Source organism: Lemur catta, chromosome 1 (assembly GCF_020740605.2).
Source record: "Lemur catta isolate mLemCat1 chromosome 1, mLemCat1.pri, whole genome shotgun sequence".
Classification (NCBI taxonomy): Eukaryota; Metazoa; Chordata; class Mammalia; order Primates; family Lemuridae; genus Lemur; species Lemur catta.
In genome coordinates this window covers 34430760-34456744 of record NC_059128.1, presented here as the reverse complement: position 1 = coordinate 34456744, position 25985 = coordinate 34430760, and the positions used below count along the sequence as shown (strand labels likewise).

Genomic DNA, 25985 nt, shown 5'->3' with positions numbered 1-25985 from the left:
ACCACTGCACTGAAACACAGTTATTCTCCGGAATCATCCAGAGCTCCATCATGGTTCTTTCTCTCCCCTGCCCTACTCCCATTATCGTAACTACTAATCTCCATCTCCTACTTTCCACATCTAGGTCTCCTGTAGGAATCTCAATGTTAACACATCAAAGATCAACTCCTCAGCTTCCATCCAAAACCTACTCTCCCTACTGCTGTGCCTTTCTCAAACAGCAGCATCGCAAACTTCCTAACTGCCAAAGCTCTCCAAGACTCCTTCCTCTCTCTCACTTCAAACATCCACATGAATGCTAAGTGGCTTCCATTTTACCTCCTAAGTGTCATCCTCTCTTTTTCTCCATTTCCACTCCTGCAGCTGGCTTAGGCCCTTCACAACTTCTCCAATACAATAGTCCCGTTAAGTGATTCCTTTCTGCCTTCAATTTCAGCCTCTGCCAACCTCTCTGCCCCACTGCCATTAAAATACAAATCTGGCCATGTCACTCCCCCATATAGAACCTTTCAATGGTTATCTATTGTCTGCGACGTTCTTTCAGACTCTGGCCCACATCCACACCTTCAACTGCCACCATCCACCTCCTCCCACTCCCCAAAACAAACAGGCTTAATGCTGCTACAACACAGCACTACTTGTGTTGCCCTGCATATATCATGTGGTTTGGGAATTCTTTGTATCACATAATTCTCTTATTTCAACACTAGTTCACAGCCACCTGAAAAAAAAACATTCATCCTTTAATATCCTACTCAGGCTATACTCATTCCATAAGGCCTTCCCACCTTCCAACTCTTTTGATCAACACAGTTTAAGAAATTGTAAATGGATTGTAAGACCACACCCTACCTACCTTCACTTCCCTCTACTCCTTCCTTGCCTGTACGCTTGTACATACTTTATGAGTAGACATATGACACTGTCTTATTTGTTCACGTGAGTATTCTCTCTACCTGACTGGGAGCTTGTTGGCAAAGTAAGGCTCTAATAATATAAAAGTGTGACACTAAGTCACTTAAACATTACCTGGAATTAACTAACTAAAACAATGTCTTCACCAACAAGACTTCATCTCACACTTGAAGTATCACCAAAAGAAACATTTTTGAGAAAACAGATGCACACATATAAAAAATATAAAACATACAGAGTTCAAGTTCAGGTAAATAAAAATTTACACAAGATTTGGAAAGCCAGAAATTCTAAGAAGTCTTTCAAATGGATACATGGCAACAAAACCAAAAAGACAACATTAGCACAACGTGGTAAAAAAACATACCTAAAGGACAGAAGCCTGACACTTGAGATGATGCAAAGCAGAATAAAGCAAGGCCTAAAGGAACTGAAAGTACTGATTCTTCATTTTTCTATCAGATTTGACCCCATGAGACACACATGAAACAAGCTACTTTCCTAAGTGACTGCTTTGAACAATGGTTTATAAACTTTAAGAAAGGCAGAATCCATTGAAAATTTCTTAAGACTGTGTTGATCAACAGAGTTGGCAGTTTTCAGAGCTGGAAGGATGTGAGAGATCATTCTCAACTCCCTCCATTGGCAATAGGAGAAACTGAAGCTTAGAGAGGAAATTACTTGCCCAAGATCTCACCATTAGTAAAGTAGAAGATGAGAAATGAGGACAGTGCCTTCCACATTCTCTGTCTGGGGCTCTTTCTACTATTCCACACTATTTTTATACAGGTAAGTTATGGGCTATCTTGCTTTACAGGCAATCTCAGACATACCATGGGTTCAGTTCCAGACTACCACAATAAAGCAAGTATTGCAATAAAGTCATGCGAATTTTTTGGTTTCCTAGTGCATGTAAAATTTATGTTTACACTATACTTTAATCTATTAAATGTGTGATAGCATTATATCTAGAAAAATGGATAGACCTTAATTTTAAAATATTTTGGCCGGGCGCGGTGGCTCACGCCTGTAATCCTAGCTCTGGGAGGCCGAGGCGGGTGGATCGCTTGAGGTCAGGAGTTCGAGACCAGCCTGAGCAAGAGTGAGACCCCGTCTCTACTAAAAATAGAAAGAAATTATCTGGCCAACTAAAAATATATATACAAAAAAATTAGCCGGGCATGGTGGCTCATGCCTATAGTCCCAGCTACTCGGGAGGCTGAGGCAGTAGGATCGCTTAAGCCCAGGAGTCTGAGGTTGCTGTGAGCGAGGCTGACGCCACGGCACTCACTCTAGCCCGGGCAACAAAGTGAGACTCTGTCTCAAAAAAAAAAAAAAAAAAAAAAAAAAAAAAAAAATAAAATATTTTATTGGCAAAAACTATTAATGATCATCTGAGCCTTCAGCAAGTTGTAATCTTTTTTGTTGGTAGAGGGTCTTGCCCTTGATGTTGATGGCTGCTGACTGATCAGAGTGCTGGCTGCTGAAAGGTGGAGTGGCTGGCGTACTTTCTTAAAATAAGACAACAATGAAATTTGTAGCTTCAATTGACTCTTCCTTTCATCAAAGATTTCTCTGTAGCATGAGATGCTCTTTGACAGTATTTTACCCACAGTAGAAATTCTTTCAAAATTGGAGTCATTCCTCTCAAACTCTGCCACTGTTTTATCAACTAAGTTTACAGAATATTCTAAATCCTTTGCTGTCATTCAACAATGTTCATAGCATCTTTAGGAATCAAACATTTTCTTTGCTTATCTATAAGAAGCAACTCCTGCTGGGCACAGTAGCCTGTGCTTGAATCCCAGCTTCTCTGGAGGTTCAGACAGGAGGATCACCTAAGCCCAGGAATTTAAGACCATCTGGGCAACACAGCAAGACCCTGTCTCAAATAAACAACAACAAAAAGCAACTCTTCATCTGTTCCAGTTTTATTATGAGATTGGAGCAATTCGGTCACATCTTCAGACTCCATTTCTAATTCTAGTTATCTTGCTTTTCTATCACATCTGCAGTTACTCCCTCTACTAAAGTCTTCAATCCCTCAAAGTCATCCATGAGGGCTGGAATCAACTTCTTCCAAACTCCTGTTAAGGTTGATATTTTGACCTCCTCACATAAATCATAAATGTTCTTAATGGCATCTAGAATGGTGAATGTTTTCTGGAAGGTTTTTAATTCACTTTGCCCAGATACATCAGAGGAATCACTATTTATGGCAGCTACAGCCTTACGAAATATATTTCTTAAATATTAAGACTTGAAAGTCAAAATTACTTCTTGATCCATTAACTACAGAATAGATGTTGTGATAACAGGCATGAAATCATTCATTTCTTTGTACATCTCCATCACAGCTCTTGGGTGACCAGGTGCACTGTCAAAGAGTAGTAATATTTTGAAAGGAATCTATTTTTCTGAGCAGTAGTGGGATTGAAATACTTAGTAAACAATGCTGTAAACAGATGTATTGTCATCTAGGCTTTGGTGTTCTATTTATAGAGCATAGGCAAGCTAGATTTAGAATTCTTAGAGGCCCTGTGTTTTTGGAATGGTAAATGAGCATGGGCTTCAACTTAAAGTCACCAGCTACATTAGCCCCTAATAAGAGAGTCAGACTGGCCTTTAAAGCTTTGATGCCAGGCATTGACTTCTCCTCTCTAGCAACAGAAGTCCTAGATGGAAGAAGTCCTATCTTCTTCCAATAGAAGGCTGTTTCGTCTACATTGAAAATCTGTTTATAGTATGGCCACCTTCACTGATGATCTGAGCTACATCTTCTACACAACTTGCCGCCAACTTCTACATCAGCACTTGCTGCTTCACCTTGCACTTGTATGTTATGGAGGTCACTTCTTTCCTTAAATCTCAGGAACCAACCTCTGCTAGCTTCCAGCTTTTCCTCTGCAGCTTCCTCGCCACTCTCAGCCTTCACAGAACTAAAGAGACTTAGGGCCTCACTCTGGATTAGGTTTTGGCTTAAGGCAATGTTGTGGCTGGTTCGATCTTTTATCCAGACCACTAAAACTTTCTCCCTATCAGCAATAAGGCTATTTCACTTTCTTGTCATTCATGTGTTCACTGGAGTAGCTCTTTTAAGACATTGACTGCCACACTAGAAAAAAAATTTTTTTCCCTTGGGTCCACAGTGTTTTATCACGAGAATAGAATAAAAACTTCGAAAAGAAAATGATCCTTTCTAATTTAATTAAAAATTTGTTATTTTTTGTTGTTTTCTGTGTGTGAAGTATAGACAACTTGAAAAATAGTTCTCTTGGCTCCCAAGGTGAACAGACATGTGAGTTACATATGCTTCGTGAAGCCCCGGGCTCAAAACTAGCATGAGTTACCTACAACTCATGTGGCAATTAATGTGTTAATTTCTTTCAAGAACTTTTCCTTTGCATTCACAACTTAGCTGTTTTTGGGATAAGAGGCCTAGCTTTTGGTCTATCTTGGCTTTCAACATGCCTAAATAAGCTTAACTGTTTCTAGCTTTTGATTTAAAGTGAGAGACATGAGACTCTTCCTTTCACTTGAACACTTAGAGGCTAAGGTTGTTAACTTGCCTAATTTCAATATAGTTGTGTCTCAGGAAATAACAGGAAAACTTTCGGAGAGGAAGAGAAATGGAGAACAGCCAGTTGGTGGAGCAGTCAGAACACACACATTTTAAGTTTGCTGTCGTAAAGGGGCGCAATTCATGGTGCCCCAAAATAATTACAACAGTAATGTTAAAGACCACTGTCCACAGCTCACCATAACAGATATAATGAAAAAGTTTCAAATATTGTGAGAATTGTTGCCAATACATGACAGAGATATGAAGTGAGAACATGGTATTTGAAAAATGGCACCAATAGACTTGCTTGATGCAGGGTTGCCACAAATCTTCATTTTGTTTAAAAAGAAAACCAACACAGTATCCTGTGAAATGCAATAAAACTAGGTATGCCTGTATTTTGTTTGCACATAAAAGAGCTGCTTTTCTTTCTTAATTCTAGCAGTTTGCAAGTGGTATCCAGACTTAATTTAAATGTTAAAAATAGTTTCTACAACTCATAGATTACTTTCATTCATCACTCTTTTCTTCCACTAACAGAAATACCAACTCTCCAAGTATAGGTCCCATCAGGTTGGATCAAAGGCTTTTGGTATTAATGCTGTAACATGTTATCGCAAGTCATTACTTATCCCGGTTTGTAAAGCCCAGCTATCACTTCTTTGATATTTCATTAAAAGCACTACCATTTCCCTCACTAATCCTAATGAAGTAGTTTTGTTTTATAGTAACAAGAAAGAAGAATAGGTGGGAACAATAACGGTTCAACAGGCAGGATCAACTGGGAATTACAGAATTTGAGAACCAATGAGACAATGGAACACAATACATCTTGCTGGTAGAGCATTTTAAGTACACAGACAGGAACTGTGAGTTCCACTAATGATTGTAAAATCAAGTATCTAATCACAAAATCACCAAAACATAAGAATAGTAGTATTTATTGAATATCTGCCATGTGTTAGTGACTATTCCAAGAGCTTTACATATATCATCACTAATCCTCACAAAATCCCCAAAACGCAGGTATGATACAAATGAAGAAAGTCGAGCAGTGCCAGAATTTCTATATACAAGGGGCTTAAAGGTGGCAAAATGGAAAGGAGTAGGGTGCACCAAGTGGGGCTTGGTTCCAATGCTTCTCACAGAGCAGTAGCACACATTTTTTAGACTACATGCATTTTTGAGATGGTGAGAACGATGATGTACAAAGAAATGCACAACTATGTTACTTAAGTGGAATTATTTATGGGTGGGGGTGGGAGAATGTATGGCCACCCTCCTCTGACCCTATGTACCTCTTACCACTACACAAAAACTGAGGGCCCCAAAGATAAAATAACTTGCTCACATTGATGCACCAAATAAGTTATGGCCAGAGCTGGCGTTGAACCCAGGTCTGCGTACTTCCAAAGGCTTTTTTCTCTTCCTACTCTATCACAATACTTCCTTCTCTGTAAATGTCCCAGGTTGTTTAAGTACCATACAAAATTAGTAGTTAACAATTTCACAAATTACCAGATACAAAAAATAAATTATACTTCCAAGAACCCTAAACTACCATCTAGAAAGTTAATTTTCTAAATGTGTACTACAGACTCAACACCTCCTAAAGTAAGGCTCAAGTATATTTTGAAACACATACAAATGATAGCAGTCTCTATTTTCTTTGGCTGGGGAGTGAGGGAATAAGAGAGAAGAGAAAATGGTTTTCCTTAGGAGACCAAAGCCGGTTTAGGACCATGCTGGTTCTTAAGAATGAAAGCATTTTTGGATTATGCTAAACACTAGGTTTAAAATCTACATAATCCAATGACATTCAATATCTTAATTATAATTTGAGAGCTTGAAATGCCTATATTTTAGGAGGGAATTCATTCACTCATACAACAAATTTCAAGTAGACCTGGGCAAGAAGGCATTAAGGAACCACAGAGATGTACAGGACACAAAGTGCTTATAGTCTAATCAGAAAAATCAGATAAATGTGTAGAAGGATAAAAAGCAACAAATGAACAAATTCCAAAAGGGTGGTTTGCCAAGATGCAGAGGAACTGAAGGAAGGAGAAAGCACTAGACTTTTTCAACAAACAACAGCAGCACTTTAAGCCAGCCCTTGAAGGGAAAATGAGAATTACAGTTGGAGGTGGGAAGGTGGGGAATACATCAAGATCTAAGAAACAGGGATAAAAAGAATTCTCATTCATTGCTGGTAGGAATGCAAAATGGTACTGCCAGTTTGGAAGACAGTTTGGCAGTTTCTTACAAAATTAAACATACTTCTTAAACTCTTACCATATAACAATTGCACTCCTTGATGTTTACCCCAAAGAGTTGAAAACTTATGCACACACAAAAACCTGCAGATGGATGTTTATGGCAGCTTTATTCATAATTGCCAAACTTGGAAGTAACTAAGATGTCCTTCAGTAGGTGAATGGATAAACTATCCAATAAAATATTACTCAACACTAAAAAGAAATGAGCTATTGAGCCATGAAAAGACATGGAAGAACCTTAAGTAACTGGTACTAAGTAAAAGAAGCCAATCTGAAAAGAGTGCACCACCACTGTGTGATTCCAATAATATGACATTCTGGAAAAAGCAAAACTGTGAATACAGTAAAAAGATCACTGGTTGCCAGGGAGTTGGAGGTGCTGGGCAATGAGGAGGTGGGGCATAAAGGATTTTTAGTGAAAACACTCTGATACTATAATGGTGGCTATAAGTTATACGTTATACATTTGTCCAAACCCATAGAATGTACAACACCAAGAGTAAACCCCAACGTAAACTGTGAACTTTGGGTGATGATGACATCTCAATGAAGGTTCATCAATTGTCACAAATGTACTACTCTGGTAGGGGATATTGATAATGGGGGAAGCTGTGCATGTGTGGGGACAGGGGTATATGGGAAATCTCTATATCTTCCTCTCAATTTGCTGTGAACCTAAAACTACTCTAAAAAATAAAATCTTCAAAAATAAACAAATACACAGATGTTCTCACACAAGGGCAAACTGATGTGTGTACGAGGATACTGATAGGGTATTGCTTAAATACGGTACATGCATACAGTAAGTATTATGCAGCTGTAAAAGAATGAGGCAAATTTTTACGTACTGATATATATTGCTAAGTGGAAAAAGCAAGGTACAAAAAGTGTGTATAGCATACCACCATTTGTGCGCTTACAAAAAACAATATTTATATATATATATATATGTTTGTATATGCTTACATACTCATTAACTACCCATGGAAAGATACCGGAAAAAGTTATAAACAGTGGATACTGCTGTTGGCTGAGGATGCAGGTAAGCTAAAACCAGGAACTGTGCTCTGCAGAGGGCAGGTAGGCTAGAGAAGATCCTAAGTATCAGGTTTAGAGGTTTAGATAACATGCAAACTCAAGAGCAGGGTTTCTCAACAGTGGCATTATTGACATTTGGGGCCAGATAATTCTTTACAGTGGTGGTTGTCTTGTGCATTGTAAAATGTTTTTTAGCAGCAAACCTAGCCTTTCCCACTAGATGCTGGTAGCACCCTCCTCCCACATCGGGTTTTGACTACCAAAAATGTCTCTAGAGATTGCCAAAAGTCCCCTGTAAAGCAAAATCACCCCGGTTGAGAAGCACTGCTCAAGAGCCACAATGATAACTATTAACCTACACCACACCCTTGCACTGCATTCCTGTAAATTAGCAACAAAACCAATATAAATTCAGATATGGATCTGAAGAATATATTGGGTAATGTTTTGAAAATACCTTAAAACATCAGTCATAGGTTTTCAAGCTGAGATCATTCAAACCCCTTCCCAAATCTGAACTATAATTTTTAACCATATCTACTACATCACAAATGTCTCTTTTCTGCATTGGTTGAATACAAATGGTAAGAGCTAAATAGAAAGGCTATATAGATGTCCAGCACTACACAGAGAGTGTGCTAGATGCCCCAGTGGGCTTCCCAATGATGCACTGACCCTTTTGGATCTGTGTGGCTTAATTTCACAAGTCAGTAAACCAGCCACCTCCCCCAGCCCACCGGCAAATAGCATGCACTCTCTAGATCCAAGATCTTCTAGGATGCCAAGGAAGGCAACCCTCTCACAGAAATCTAATAGAATATCATATTTTGGCTCAGTGTTTGAAAAACTAATATAATTGTAAACACAATAAGAACATAATTACTCATTAGGCTAATAATGTTTCCTCTTGTAACTCCTAATGACCACACAAAGTGTAAGACACTGTTCAAAAATCATGAAAGGCATCATCCCCGATTTCAAGGAAATTATAAAGAGAAGGATTAGTTACAAAGCCAAGAGAGGCCTTAACTAGATTCTACAAATCACAATTTTATTAAGCATAAAGCCATTTCTAATATACCACAGTGAGTAAGGAAAGAAATATCAAGACATCCAACAGGCTTGAATATTTATTTTTTAAACACAAATCTAAAACTTTTACTTTCCTGTGTCTTTTTTTCCTCAAAGCCAGAAATCCAATAATACCCAGGCAATCTTGGCTTCATATTTTGAAGTCATTGATTGCTTCAATACTGTTGTAGTTGAAAGTTCTGGATTTCATTCTCATGAAATCATGCTCTTCAAATTCTAGTATTGTGTTGACTACTTTTGCTTAGCTCTCAGAAGGTAGGCTCTCATTTGTGGAGGTGACCTCCAACGACCTCACTCTGCAATAAATACACCTGTGAGTCGCTATGGAAGATGCTTAAAAGTGTCCGCGGCGAAAAAAAGAAACTCACCATTCTAACTACTTCAGGGTAAGTCTGCTCTGTCAAACAGCCTCTGCTTATTGTAATGTAGTCCACCAGTTCATTAAGAGTGGAGCGCTTGTATTCTTTCATTTTAAGATCAGATAGCGTGTCCATGAAGTCAAAAATGACACAGCACTGCTGAAGTTTCTTTAGGAACAGTTCAGGCTGCTCTGAGGATGGAACGTCTAAGAAAAAAAAAGGAAATGGTGTAAGTCTGTCATCAATTTCCAGGTAACAGGAATTCTCTGTGAAAGTTACTTCAAAAGCAAGCTCAAAAAAATAAGAATTCACATGACAACAGTGTTCTTTTTAACAGTTTACACATGGGTGGGGAGGGGATACCATATCCACTACTTCAGAGACTTTGTTTTGAAAACTACATTGTACCAACAAAATTGACTGTATTTGCTATTCCGCAACCAAGGATTAACCAAAATCCCCAAAGCCTTTAGAAGTTTGAAGCAAATTTTAACCAAAAACACGGCAATGTCAATACCCTTAAGTCCAAAAACACTGAAAAAGGTCAAACTTTCCCTTATAAGGTGAAGTCAGAAGCTTTTACTGTTGGTTTAAATTAGTTTTACTAAAATATTTCAAAGCAGAAATGTCAGTCGATTCATTTTAATTTCATGCTGACATCCTTGGTATTTAAGGCAATTGTGTGTTTATATTTTTTGTTTTGCTTTGGCTTGATCTCTATGAAGTTTCTTTGTCAAAAAAACTTGAAAAATCTGCAAAATGAAACAATACCAACTGTCTCAAAAAAGAGCACATCAGTAATAGGAAAACAAGGGCAAATTCTACTTAAATCTACAAGCTTCCCTTTTGACCCATCTCCTTCCTTTACAGAGGAAGAAAACCACTAACGTCTTTCTTAATATGTTCTCAGAATAGACATCTGTTCTTTTCCCACAAACAGCAGGTCAGACATTTGGTTTGGTGTGTTTCTAAAAAATATGTAGAAATTTTAGGTTAGTTAAAATTCCCCAGCTAGAAAGAAACCTGATCTACAGTTGGACTTGAAATACACTAAGTTGTAGACAGACAGCCCACTCCACTCCTGTCTTCATTCCGATATTTCATTGTCCCAAACTGGAGCTTCCCTGGAGAGGCAATGAAAATTATGACCAGGGTAGGCTCTGCTGCCTTCACCCAGGGTGATTAACTTATTAATCCTCAGAACACCCTTAGAAGTAAGCAGGTGGCATCATTCTTCTCCATTTTTCACAAAGAAAATTAGAGACAATCATTGAGGTCGCACAATGAATGAGTTATGGAGCTGGGCACAGTGCCCGAATCTCTAACCACACTCCCACATTCCCTTTGTACTAATCAAGAAGGACTCTAACAGTGTTTGGCCAGTCACTTGGAACTATCCTCAGTTACCAGCCTTCTAGTATATGTTTTACCACAGCCTCGTGGCTTGGGCTGTCTGCACCCCACAGGCAGGTGCAACAGCGTACAGTACCCACCTTACAGCCACCAGCAGGCCCAGGGGAGGGGAGTGAGGGTGCCTCGCAGTCGCAGAATCCACGTGACTCCTCTCCATGACCCCCGTCCCCACCTTATATCCCACGACCCAAGTGCCAGCCCAACTACCCAGGACCTCACGGGTAACTAATTCCCACAAAACACTGCCAGGGTAAACCTAGATGAAGGTGGATACAACACCTGAAAACAGGATTTCTCTACCAGATATTAGAGAACAGGAAGTAGTCCATATTTTTGAAGGTATACAGCATCACTGCTACTCTAAGATGTGAATTTAGAAATTATTAACTAGTGAGTTTCCCCTCTCCTATCACTCTTATAGGGCCCCAAGGGTATAATATATTAATATCTTAAAGGCAAATACTTCGAGATTTAAGTTCAGTTATATGTCTCATTCTATACCCCTAGATTTAATCAGTTTTAAAACATTTACCCTTAGACATTAAGAACTAAATTCAGTCAGACCAAGCTTTCTCTTTAAGTGCTACCTGCTTCAGGTGTTTAAAATAAACAAACAAATATCAAATAAAGCTGCTTATGAATATGGCTGTATATCCTTAACAAATGGCTGATTACATGCACACGACCATCACAGTTAATTACTGAGATTTTCTGAGTTATAAATCAGACCCCATACCTGGCAGCTGAATGGGAGTATTGATACTGCAAAGGGAGCAAGAAAAAGCTTATTAACGCAACATTAGTTACAGGTTAAAATCTTCAGGGGAAATTTTAATTAATTCAATTTTTGATACAGTGACTTTAATAAAGCCTAAAAACCAGACAATCTACATGGAAAACTCCTTAACTTACCACATATGAATTACGAAAGTATCTATGAATTATAGCCTTTCCTCCAAAAACAAATGATCATTTAAGCCATGACAATAACAATTAATGTTTGCAGTCATTGCAGTAATACTCAAGAGATTCGTATATTTAGCAATTCAAAGAGTTCAGACAGTAAACAGTCCGGTTTTTTAATGTTACACAGTTGAAATTTACCCTTTATTTACGCAAATTGTCACATCATAGATAATGTGAAACAGGCTATCCACTCGCACACAGGAACTCTACATTTATTGAACACGCTGGGTACATTTACTGGGCACTATTCTAAACACAAATATGATATCTCATTTAATCCCTATAACAATCCTACATATTAATAGTAGGTACTATTTCCAATTTAACAGATGAGTAAACCAAGACGCAGAGAGATTCGGTGACTGACCCAGAGTGATACAACAATAACAATGGAGACAGGGTTCAAACCCAGGAAGACTGGCTCCAGAGCCTGGACTCCTCACCACTGTCCACCATTCAAATACAGTGAAAGGCCAGAGTGATACCATATTCCAGAAGCAGGGTGTGTGCAAAGACAGAAGAGGAGGAAGAAAGTAGAAAGAAATCAACAAATTAATCTCCAACATGTTCCCAATCATGCTAAACCCTTCTCTATCTCCCCTCCAGCCAATTCCCCAGAGATGAACACATAATACAAAAGTTGTGATTTATCCTTTATCACAGACTAAATTCTTCTAAAGTAACTTTCTTCATTAAATTAAAGAACTTAAGCAGTCAAGACTAACCAAAAGAAACGGGGGTGGATTCCCTTAAAGAGGCAATTCCTTTATAGTAACAATTTAAAAAAATTTTCATTCATGCTGAAGGATGACCTAACTAGCAGGGGCTCTTCCTATAACTTTTGGCTCTCAGACTGCCCCATATAGCTAATGCTGCTCCCAACCTCCTCCCTCCTCCCTCATCCCCCCAGCCCCAGGAGGATGTGAAAAGATAGAATGTGAAAAGGCAGGACAAGCCAGAGATCAGAGAAGTAACAATGTCTGAGTAGTCCAGGAGGTTTCCAAGACATAAGAAAAGTTTAGTGTCTACAAAGCCAGTCCCTAAAATAGATACAAATATTCTTTTTAAAGAAACATGTATAAAAAGGATCATGTACTAGGCCATAAAGAAAATCTCATAAATGACAAAAAGATATCATGCAGGCAGTGAATTCTGACCACAATGCAATAACACTAGATTTTAACAACTCAAAGCTACCCACCTCCAAAATCTAGTCACCTGGAAATCTAAACACTTCTGAAATAAGATAGAAGAAAAAATATTATAGTCATTTAGAAATAATTGTAAATTAGGATAATTGTATGTCATCATAGAATCCCAAAGCAGACCAGGCAGAGGATGCTTCTGTCATCTATGTTCCAACAGAAACTTCTGGCCAGCAGAGTCTATCCCTGCTCTTGAGGGAGGGATCCCACAGAATCACAGCCCCCATAAATAAATGAGCAATCAATAAGTGGTTATGTAATACCATGAAGGTCATTAGCACAATGACTCATCTATCCAATGTTAGTACGTGTTTAAAGGGGAGAATAACTGATCCAGTTATCACAGCTTGGTAAGATCCCATAAGGTCAAATTCCACTACTCGGGAAGAACTCTTAAAATTAAGCTGATTTTCAGAATATGTTTCTCACCCAAGAAAAGAATGCAGTGACCAGCTAAGTTGTATTTCTCACTGTATTGTCTTTCTCCTTCCTTTTTACCATAAGTCATTTTCCCCCATATGCCTTTTATATCACCATCTCCCAGGATCCTCCTATTAATTTTTCATCAATAAGCTGAGGGAAATGACTACTCCTACCTCCAAGGTGTTCATAGCCAAATAATTTTAAAATTTACAAATGTGACATGTAATGGGAAAATGGACATATAACTCGACATAGAGGGAAGGTCCAGATTAAGAGACAAATATTTAAGGAACAGTCAATAGGCTCTATATACATTTTAGCCACTGCCCACCTCCCTATAAATTAATACCTCCCCCCACATCTCTCTCAACACACACACACACACACACACACACACACAAACTCCTCTCACTCTCATTGTGATTTCAAAGGCTGGTTATTGATTTGCAGGGGAAGCTCATTCCTCTCTAGCAATCAGCTTCCATTATTCTATCCTATCTAATGTTTGGGGAGCAAGATCAGGGATCCAGTATTAGCCCACTCTTTCTTGAGGACTGGCTCATTCAGGACTTTGCAAAACAAAAAGAAGCAAAGGTAGATGAAATACATATGCACCCATATTGAGGTAACGGGCACACTAAAAGCCCAGACCTCACCACTATGCAAAATATACTTGTAAGAGAGTTCAACTTGTACCCACTAAATCTATTAAAATTTTTTTGAAAAAGGAAAACAAACGTGTCCAGTGTCTTTTGGGTTTGGTGCTCTGGGAATTCAATCAAATAAAGTTGAAAATTAGAATATTAAATTTGCACTTGCAATTATGCTAGCCAAGTAAATAGAGAAGGCCCATATCATATTTATTGTCCATAATATCTATTACAAGAAGAAGGTGGACTGGTTTTAAAAGAATAAAAAATAAATTAATAAAGAATATGTAAGCCAGTAACTCATTTACACATAGACTATTGAAATGCATGTAGAAATACAGTGAATAAATATTTCTATAAAATGTTCATATGTTTGCATTGGAACCTAAGCTATAACATTATTTAAGCTCCTAACGAATATTGTTATATAAAATATAATATAAATATTATAAATATTTAATGATTATAAATATTCAATGGATATTTACAAATTACATTTATAATACTTATAATATTTTCATTCAAAACATATGAAATAAAATCTTTCTATATTAGCAATACTTTGCACCTGAAAATGTCCTAAGCTATTATTTACATGGCCCTTGTACTTCCATTTCTCCAACTCTCATAAAAAATAAAGGGACCAGCACAGAATGAACATGGCAATCTGGTCTCTGATCCCTTACAACTTTCCCTTGAGGTGTACAAATCTCTATCCATGTATGTTATCAGTCCCTCACAGGCAACCCTCCATAAATCTTAACGAAATCAGTGAGAATTTTACTTACATAAGGTATAAGAGTCTAAATTTGGAGAAAACTAGGAATAATGTCTCATAGTTGTAAGGAGATGTTTAGTACTAAATTATTAAGTAGCAAGGAGATTTAGCCTTGAAAGATTGAAGTGAGATACACTTGTACACATGATAAAATGCCTAACTGCCTGTCCATGTGGCCTGCCCAAATCACTGCCACCAATTTTACCTCTAAACACAGATACATGCAGCATTCCCTTTAAGTAGCACATACTTCAGGAAACCTAAAAAGAGTCCTATTTTATTAGTGGAATTAAGCTTCCATTAAGAATTGCTTTTGACACCCAATAAATCACAGACATAACCAACAATATTTCATCAAAACACAGAGACAACTATAAATCTTTATAATGAATCAAATAATAAACTTTGGCTTCATGTCCTATGAACTGGAGCCAAATGTAACACATTGATTACACAATATACTTCAATGCACATAAGAAACTAACCCAAAACCAACCTGTTAACTAAAATAAGTATTAAATACTTGACCATTCAAGTACTTTATTACTGTATTCAAAGAGGTGGGTTCAGAATGTTTGCTGTTGATGGTGGTGGTGTGTGTTTCTACTGTTAGGCATTTGTAGTTTATAAAAGTGACTCAGGTGATTTCAATGTGTGGCTAGGGTTGAAAAGCACTGTTTTTAAAATAATGACTTTAAAATTCTTCTTGCATCCCATTCACCTTTGAAATTTTTTCTCTCTCGGTTTATTTAAAGTTAGCAGTGAGACCTTTCAGTTGCTAAGCTAAAGAAAGTCCCTGGAAAAATCTACAACAGTAAAAGCATTCCTTCTTGGCCTTGGCTATAAATAAATGAAATGTGTAGTTGGCTGCTTTTAGAACTCTTGCCAAACTATAAAGCTTGAAAAACACTTTGCTGATTATTAGCACACACTTTTTTTTTCTAGGTTCAAAACACATCTCATAGAATGGCTAACACAGATATAACAGTATCAAAAGGATAAGACCAAGGTGTAGGTACTAATTAAACAACAAACAACTGAAAGGACTTGAAATTTCCAGGTAAAAAGAACATGATCATGAACACTTACTACTGCAAGACACTGTACTAAGCTCCTGACACACACTATCCCCTTTAATCCTCAGAATATCTTATGTGCAACCACAATTAATATCCCAGATTTTCAGATGAAGAAACTGATGCCCAGAACAACTAAGTCATTTGCCCAACATCACACACTAGTAAGGGCTGCAGCTAGCATCAAAACCCAGGCAGTCTTACAGTGTGGCCTACACCAATAACAACATGATTACGATGATGATGATGATGATGATGATGGTGGTGGTGGTGGTGGTGGTGGTGGTGGTGACGACGACGACTACAACTAACAATCACCACCACCACCACCACCACTGCAGCTATAGATATATTTCCATCGTCATGACCAGTTATTTAATTGTTTAAGAGGCTGGGCTCTTGCCTGTAATCACAGCACTTTGGAAGGCCAAGGAGGAGGATCACTTGAGGCCTGGAATTCAGGACCATGCTGGGCAACACAGCAAGACCCTGTCTCTAACAAAATAATTTTAAAAATATTAGCGGGCATGTTGGCATGTGCCTGTAGTCCTAGCTACTTGGGAGACTGAGGCAGGAGGATCACGTGAGCCCAGGAGTTCGAGGTTGCAATGAGCTATGACTGTACCACTGCACTTCAGCCTGGATGACAAGAATGAAACTCTGTCTCCAAATTTAAAAAAAAAAAAAAAATTATGTTCACAATGTCAAGTTCACAAAAAAAAGAAAAAAAATTCTTTTAATTGCTTAAGAGAAGTTGCAATCTGAAAGTACAGGAAAATTTGATTGACTCTTCTATAAACAATTACATATTTTTAAACTTAAAGGCATAAAATCAGCTTTAAACTGCTGAACAATTGTAGCTGGATAAATTTAATTTTAAAATAATAATAATATATTAATTATATTCTTCTCAGCTTAGACAACCAACATGTATTTATTATTATTCTTTCATGGAGCTCTCCAGTTTCCCTTTCCCAAAAGCTAACAAATATGTGCTCTCCAATTTATAAGCAAAAACCAAAAGTCACCACTACTAATGCAGACTAGTGTGGCCTCAGCAGCAAAATTACATGATTCAGGGCTTTCACATTATTTTGACACTATGTTCCAATCAGAGAGGAAATAAACTCCATTCATGGACACACACATGCGCACATGCACACACTGATAAATACTGTTTTTAACACTGCCATTAGTTATCCTGCATGTTTTTTCTTCTAATGCCAAGGTCATCACTGAAACTTGTCAGCACAAGAAATAATATATTTAAAAATTGATCAACTCCTAATTATAGGTGTAATTATTTGCCTGCCACCAAACTCACCACAGGACAAAAGCCACCACAGCCTCTGACTGACAAGGTCAATGTCTCTATTATTAATTCATTTCCTAAGGGCTTATTTCCAGGGGTTGAAATGCCAGGAGGATAGGGGCTAGGGCCTTTTGAATATGAGGAATTCCTGGAATTTGCGAGGCTATACCAAAAAAGGGCTGCAAAAATCATACAGTATTCTATAGTATTCATGTCAGTGTTTCCTCTTTTGAAGATTTTACATTCTAGTAAAATTACCCAAAAAAGAGCAGGTTGTAATTTTTTTTTCCAGGTAAAAGCATTAAAAAAATAGCCACCATTTCTTTTCACTATAATTTCATAAAAATAAAGGACCTTCATAATAACAAAAGAAGAGAAAGGATAATCTCAGGATAAAAGACAATCCTTCCTTTAAAAAGGAGGGTTGACAATCCTAAACAAACACACACACACACACACACACAGAGTTGATCCTTCCTTCTCTTTTCTTATTTTTCGCTTTGCCCAACACTAACAACCTTTCCACAGGCCTGTGTTTGGGAATCCCTGAGCCACATTACTCCTATGTTCCAACATTTTTCTAGAGCTATAGTGACAGTACTAATTTCAGTTGTATTTAGATCACTGTAAAAGCTGAGAAGATAATCCCCTGCTCTGTAATCTTACAGGAATAGCAGCCCTGTAGTACTTAAAACTCTGAAACATAAAATTCCCATGAAACTTTGCATATACCTCCATTCAAGCACTTGCCACATTATACTGCAACTTTTTTTTAACCAGTGCCTCACATGTCTTGCACCTTTTAATAACCAGTCCCTAGCAGGAGTTTCATTTTGTTTTGTTCCGTGACAGGGTCTTCCTCTATTGCCCGGACTCAGCCTCCCAAGTAACTGGGACTACTGGCATGCACCACCATGCACAACTAATTTTTGTATTTTTTGTAGATACAGGGTCTTGCTATGTTGCTCAGACTGGTCTATCTTAAACTCCTGGCCTCAAGAGGTCCTCCTGCCTCTGTCTCCCAAAGTGCTAGGATTACAGGCCTGAGCCACAGCACCTGGCCCTAACAGGAGTTTCTAGAATATAATAGGTACATAATATACATTAAGTAAATGCTATGTAGTGAATCTTATTCCGCATGTTTTCAATTTTAAATTAGAACTTTATTATTCTAGAAATAAAATTAGACTAAAGAATAGAGGAAAAGGCTTAATATAATGTATTTAATAGAGTAAATATTAATATTTCCTGATATATTAATAATACCAACTCATGAAATGTAAATTTAAGAACTGGGATGGTTTTTAATGATATGATATTTATGAATGTAAGAAGGAGGGGAAAGGGCCAGCATACTGACAAAACCCAACTAAAACAATGCACAGTTCCTTAGTTCCATCCAGCAAGATAATGCCTTATTTTCTATTACTTTATAAAAAATCTACCTGACTTTTAAAAATAAACAGAATGGTTGATATTCCAGGGTGAGAGAAAAATACAACAGAGAAAAAAAAATTCAAAATGAAGATAAGTACACATTAATGAAGTAGTATAATTTGGAAATGCACTCCACAGCAAAATAACCTGAAAATTTTATCAAGTTCATCATTAATAAATGAAAAATGGGAAGGTCTAGTGCAAAGGGTATAGGGCTTTGCACTCACTCATTCATTAAACATTCACTGAACACCCACCGATCGCCCGGCACTGCTGGGATACCACAAAGAAAGACACAAAAATCCTGACTTTACGTCCCAGCAGAAGGACAAAAGTAACAACTAAAAATAATAAATATATGGTATATTCTATGGGGGAAAATAGTGAGCAGGGCAAGGTGGACTAAGGTTGAAGAGCACAATTTTAAACAGAGTATTCACCTAGAAGATGACCCTTGAACAAATACTTGAAGGAGGTATGATGTGGGGAAAAGTGTCGTGAGCAGAGGGAGAACAAGTGCAAAATACTCCGGCAGGAAGGAGCGTGCTGGTGAATCCGAGGAGCAGCAAAGGAGTCAATGTTGCTGGAGCTGGAGTGCAAAGTGGGGGAGATGAGGACAGAAGAGAAAGGGACAAGTGGCTGCAGGAGATCGTCTTGGGCCTTCTGAGACACTGTGGGGACTTTGGTCTGGATTCTGGTTCTAAATTAGAATCACACCTTTGCTATTTACTAAGTGACACACGACAAGCCACTTCTCTGAACACTAGTTTTCTCATATGTAAGAATGAGAAAACGTATTTTTCACAAGGTTGAGTGAGGATTAAATGGAAAGCCATTTACAGGGTGGAAAGTACTTTTCACAAAAAAGTTATTGATTTGACAAATACATATTAAGTATATATATCCTATAGTATAGAATCAATTTTCTATTTTACAACTTATTAACACTACCTTCTGTGTAGAAACATTTATATTTAATATTTTTGGCACATCTTCAAAATTATTTTAAAACCATTTAAAAAATAAATTCTGAAGCATTTCTAGAAACATTAAATTTTTGTTAAAATTTTATTCTAGTAATATCAAACTTCAATTAAACAAAGGCCACCTATTTAGAACACTCAAATAATCATAATTTGTCTTCTCTTCTGCACTTGGCTTTTAAGACAAGGAGCAAATCATAATCTGACAAAAAAGGAATTAACAGAACAAACTTCCAGGAATGCCTGAGAGTCAGCATCATTGAAGCCCAATTTTCAGTCAGGTTCAGAAATACAAGCAACAAAAATCTTCAAAAAAGACTATTTTTATTTACGAAATGCTTATAAGGTAAGAAAATAAGTACTGGAATCAAAGATTTTCAACAAGCACTTAACATTGAATTGACCACTCCCTCAAAAAAACTGCAGTAAAAGAACACATTATTTTCAACCATTTCAGTTAATTGAGGGCCCTCCCCCAAGAGATTAGTTCTTCAAGGGATAAAATGGCCTATCTACTTTCCATTTGTTTTGAGGATTAACATCAACGTCAATCATTTCAGGATGAAATGAACCGGCAGCTACTTTAACAGCATGCTGTGAGGTTTAAGAACAGATAGATAGATATCACATTAATATCAATTAATTAAGCCCACTGTCTGTTAATTCATAATTTATAGTTGATACCAAAGATGTCATTAAACTTTTTTTAAAAAAGATTTAAAATACAAAAAAAAGAGTCAATCCAATGTTGCAATGCCAGCTTAGAGATGCTATTTTTGAACCTCAGTTGGGAGTTTTAAATATGAGACCTTAAGCTCCTGAGATTGACACAGGACTAAGTGAGTGCAGTGGAATGGCCTCTAATCCCAAGAGTAATAAAGAGTGTACATTTATAATTAAAGTCACAATCTGGGTAGTAAAATCCAGTGACAGCATGTAGTACAGCTCCCTAATTGTGGCGCTCTCCTAGGCTTCATACAAAGGATATTACTTAATTAATACAAATTGAATACAAATGTAAGCCCACATATAAGAGTTGAGAAAATAAAAAATTCAAATTTGAAATATACTAAGAAAAATGATGGCTGGCCGTGGTGGCTCATGCCTGTAATCCTAGCACTCTGGGAGGCCGAGGCGGGTGGATCGCTCGAAGTCAGGAGTTCAAGACCAGCCTCAGCAACAGCGAGACCCCGTCTCTACTAAAAATAGAAAGAAATTATCTGGCCAACCAAAATATATATATAGGAAAAAATTAGCCGGGCATGGTGGCGCATGCCTGTAGTCCCAGCTACTCGGGAGGCTGAGGCAGTAGGATTGCTTCGGCCCAGGAGTTTGAGGTTGCTGTGAGCTAGGCTGATGCCACGGCACTCACTCTAGCCCGGGCAACAGAGTGAGACTCTGTCTCAAAAAAAAAAAAAAGAAAAGAAAAAGAAATATACTAAGAAAAATGAAATCCATTTTAAAGCCTTATTTCCTAGTGTGTATAAAAACAGTATTATTCAAGTATAAAACAATAAAGAAAGAGAAACTTACATGTATGTACTTATGTATGTGTGTAAAATGGTATGTATAATTGTGAGTGTATGACTCCAAAATCAAAACTTGGAGAACAGAAATACAAAGATGTTGAAAAGGACAAAGAATGTGTCTGGAAAGCTTAACACTTTCACAACAGAAAAACATTTTAAAACGCTGCATAATGAGATTTGATACTAGCTTCAGCTGGGATATTTACATCTCCCTTTTTTGCTCCTGGTTTCCAGGCCACAAAACATACATTTCAAGGGAAGGGAGTTACTGAAACTGAAAGATATGCATGCTTACAATGCAATTCTAAGCACAGCCTTTTTCTGAATCTTGATATATTATAATTCAGCATTCTGTGTCCGATATTATACCCTAGAGCTCAGCGAGACATGCCACTAGGTAATACAAACCTTTTCTCTTCAGCTATACTGAAAATGACTTTCTCTTTCAGAAAATGCTTTATAATAACCCTAGCTTCTACTTAAGGAACCAAAGCAGATATGACAAATAAGCGTTGGTCTTAATTTAATAAGTATTATAAAATTAAAACTAAGCTCGGCAACTTAAGTCTATTATCTCAAGTCTGTCAGTTGTAACCCTGAAAAAACATCACAGAAACATTTATGATGTCACATGAATTAGATTTGTTTCGGCATAATTTGGAACTTGTAACCCATTCTGCATTCTTCCAGATGGCCTAGGTTGACCTCTGGACCACACACACATGGACTTTGAAATCAGGGGGCCTGTGTTCTAATCAGGCTCCACCGTGTACCAGCTGGGAAATCTGGGGCAGTGCAGTGTAACAGCTAAGACAACGGGCTACACAGTCAGCCAGGATGCCAAAGCTGGCTTTGCCATTTCCTAGCTGAGAAACCTCAGTTGAGTCTTTGGGCCTTAGTTTCCCTATTGTGTAAATGAGGGTATAATAACAGAACCTACCTCACAGAATTGACTTAAGAACTGAGGATATAAAAATAAAAACACATACAAGAGTGTCTGGAACACATTCGATGCTCAATAAATTTTAGCTGCTAAAAATTCTTGTTAAAAAGCACTGCTGAGTCTTAGTATCTTTTATAAAATGAGCCTAAGAATAGTAGCTCTGTCACAGTGAGAGCTCCAGGGTTTTATGAGATAATATAATACATAAAATGTTTCATACAATGCCTAGACTATGGAAAATGTTCAATAAATGCCAGCTTTTAAAAAAATATTTAAGAAATGAACAATATAAATTGCTGATACAATACAGAGGTGTCCAGTTGTGTTAAGCCATATTTGAAGAAAATAATATTGAGCTTGACCTTCTAATATCCAGTGAGATTACTTCAAAATAAAGTTGTAACTTGATTAGAGGAAAGGTGAAGATGCTGACTCAATAGGTGAAATGACTCAGCTGTCAGGACATGCATCAGCAATGTGTCAAAACCCTGGAGGGTGAAGAGTTAGCATTTGGATGAATGAATGACAAACTGAGTGTTCTGGGGACAGAGAAGCAAGAATTTATGAAGAGTTCAACAATCTGGGTAAGCACTGCCAAGACCAGGATACACCAAGGTCTCAAACATCATCAAAGCTGCCTCTGATACAATCAGATTTATGTAAAGTTTGTAAAGAAAGGAAATAAACAAGCAATGTTTGACAGCTTTGTCTTGCAAATCTAAATTTTAAATTAATATCATACTCACAGATGTTAATACTTATAAATATTAACTAAAAGGAATAATTTTAATTTACACTTAATAAGTTCTTTACAACATATTCAAAATAGATATTACTGACCTCCCACTAAAATGACATAAAATACTGAACCCAAAGTATTTCATAAACCTTTTTTCTTTTCCACATACCCTGTTATTTAAAGAACTAAGGTCTCAGCCAAAATTCTGCAAACTTTTAATACTCCCCTAGAAGGCTTCAAGTTAAGTCTGGAAAGAATATGACAGGTAGTTTCAACCTTCCCCGAAGAAGTATTTGTTTAGAATCTAGCATTTTTAACTTAGTAATTATTCATTCCACAAATATTTACAGAACACTTTTTACATGCCAGGCACTAGGCTAGGCCTTAAATATACATTACTGAGTAAAACCAAATAAGATCCTAGCCTTCATGAAGCCTACAGACCAAATGGGGAAAAAATCTAATTAAATGGTCATATAAATAAATATAAAAAAGGTACAAAGTATTATAAGAGCATATATTATAGAGAATGAAAAGAAAATGGTATCTGCCCTCAAAAACATTTACAGTCCAATGAGAAACGAGATTCACAACCATAAAGAAGAGCAAAATATGCAATTAAAGTACCTAAATTTCATGGACCAAGTTCAGAGACAAGACGGGAAAAAGCAATTGGTGAAGACATACAATGTTCCAGCTACAGTCCTTCCATGTATCCTCTCACTGAAATCTTACAAAAATCCTGTAAGGTAGAATTAGTAGTCCCATTTCACATATGAGAAAACTGAGACTGCAAAATATTCAGTTGTATTTTCATGGGCCAGTGGCTAGCATGTAGAAACAGCGAAAATACAAAGAACCAGAGGGAATGATAATTTTACAACAAAATGGAATCTTTCCTCTACATTTATTTGGACAGATATATGTTGGCAGCAGAAATGTGGAAAACAGAGCAACGAATCTGTCCTCTTCATCCCCTACCTCCCTGTTTATAGCCCACCTCTAACTCCTTGAAACACATAGTATTTTCACCAGAATCACCACCTGCATTCTTGACCTTTTCACACTTTAAAAAAAAAAAAAAAATCTGCCTTCCCCTCTGCTAACGTGGTAGTGGTTACCCTGTGTACTAAAGGGGTAATGGGTTATCCCTAGGAAGAACATAGAACTATTAATATTATTACAAACACTTCATGATAACAATAACAAAATGGCTTCATCTAATGGCCTAATTTTAACAATGGGAATTTCAGGCATAAAATAGGCAAATTATTTAGAGCCCCTCCGTGACATTTATTCCACTTTCAAAGAAACGTAAGGCAAGACTTTATTAACAGATCCTTTTATTTAAAAAAAAAAAAGGCACCTTAATAAAAAGAGAAAATGTCTTGTTTTAAATTTTAACAATTTTCATTGCTTGCTTATACCATTAATGAACCTAGATAACACCAAGTTGAATGAGCAATGGTTTATGAGCCACTTTTTATCCCTCCTTGATGTCTGAAGACTCAAGATTTATCAAGCATTGCATGCAGATGACATGCGTCTCTCCGGAAAAAACCAAGTGGGGCTAGTTCAGAAGAGACTATTCTGAATGACATTCATCTAGAATTCGGAAATCCTCAAATTACATAAATCAGGAAAAGCATGCACCAGGCTCTCTTTGGGAACAAAAAGTATACATAAAAATGTGTACATTTCAAGCTTCTGATGAAACCAGACGTTTTATGTATAGACTATCCGCAAATCCAGGTGGGTCAGAAGAACCTTGGTCACACAACCCCCCTTCTAGAGAATTTTTCAGAATCTACCCTCTATTGAAAATATCATGGTCTCTTACAGACCGTCTGCCCTTTTAGGATCCTGAACACTATAAACAATGTCAAAAGATACTTATTAATAAATGAATGAATGAATAAACCAAAATAAATAAGAGTCACTGAGGACAGGTATGAAAAAAACATAAGCATTCTAAAGAGCCATTTCCTGTTCCACAATAAATAGTTCTTTCTGAAAACCGTGAATGAGTCATCCTTTCCCAGTCATATCATATATACATAATAATAGTAAAAACTTAGTAAGCACTTTAACTCTGTGGCAGCCACTGTTTAAGCAGTTTACATGCATTAACTCCTTTAATCCGCTCCACAATACTGTGAGGTAGGTATTATTATTCTTATTTTACATACAAGAAATTGAGTAAGTTTAGTAACTTGCCCACCCTCACACAGCTGGAAAGGGGGCCCTGCTGAGCTTTAGACCCAGGCAACCGGGCACCCGTATGCTATACCACCTCTGCTAAAGAGTATTGAGAGCTGGTTTATCACTACTGATCATTTTTATTTTCATCTAATACCTACAACATACACTGGAGGGACCATCTGGGAGGGTTAATCTCCCTAATAGACTCCTTAATATAGACCGAAGCAGACAAGTGTTCAGTCATGTATCTCCTCTTTGTACCATACAAAATGCAACTGCCAACTACCAATGGTTACACAGATTCTGCCACTGCTTTATTTCTTTTTTTTTATTTCAAAATATTAAAGGGCTACAAATGTCTGTTACATGGACACCTTATATAATGCTTAAGTCAGAGCTTTTAGTGTGCCCATCACCAGAATAGTGATCATTGAACCTGATGAGTTTTTACCCCACTTTCTTCTATTCCGATGGCCTTTACGTCTCTTTGTGCCCATGTATGCCTACCATTTAGCTTCTATTTACTCCAGTGTACATGTGGTGTTTGTTTTTCCATTCCTGAGATAATTTGCTTAGGATAATGGTCTCCAGTTCCATCCAAGTTGCTGCAGAAGACATTATTTCATCCTTTTTATGGCTGAGTAGTACATATAGTTTGTGAATATTTTCTCCCATTCTGTAGGTTGTCTATTTATTCTGACATTATTTTCTTTGCTGTACAGAAACTTTTTAATTAAGTCCCATTTATTTAATGTTGTTGCTGCTGTATTTGCCTTTGAGGTCTTAGTCATAAATTCTTTGCCCAGACCACTGTGTAAAAGAGTTTTTCCCCACATATTCTTCTAGAATTTTTATGATTTCATGCCTTACATTTAAGCCTTTTACCCATCTTGAATTAATTTTTGTATATGGTAAGAGACAGAAGTCCTGTTTCATTCTTCTGCATGTGGCTATCCAGTTTTCCCAGCACCATTTATTGAATAGGGCTTCCTTTCTCCAGTTTACGTTGTTGTCTGCTTTGTCAAAGATCAGTTGGTTGTACGTAGGCAATTTTATTGCTGGGTTCTCTGTTGTGTTTCATTGG

General features: G+C 37.2%; 1 protein-coding gene across 3 annotated transcripts in view; it reads right to left on the bottom strand.

Annotated features, from left to right (window-relative positions):
* PPP2R5E (protein phosphatase 2 regulatory subunit B'epsilon) overlaps nucleotides 1-25985 on the bottom strand; it is a 138247-nt gene that overhangs the window by 57315 nt on the left and 54947 nt on the right. For all 3 annotated transcript variants that reach the window (XM_045565957.1, XM_045565963.1, XM_045565952.1), the window contains exon 3: nucleotides 9255-9451. In XM_045565957.1, coding sequence (XP_045421913.1) covers nucleotides 9255-9451 — 197 coding nt within the window. The remainder of the gene's footprint in view (nucleotides 1-9254; nucleotides 9452-25985) is intronic.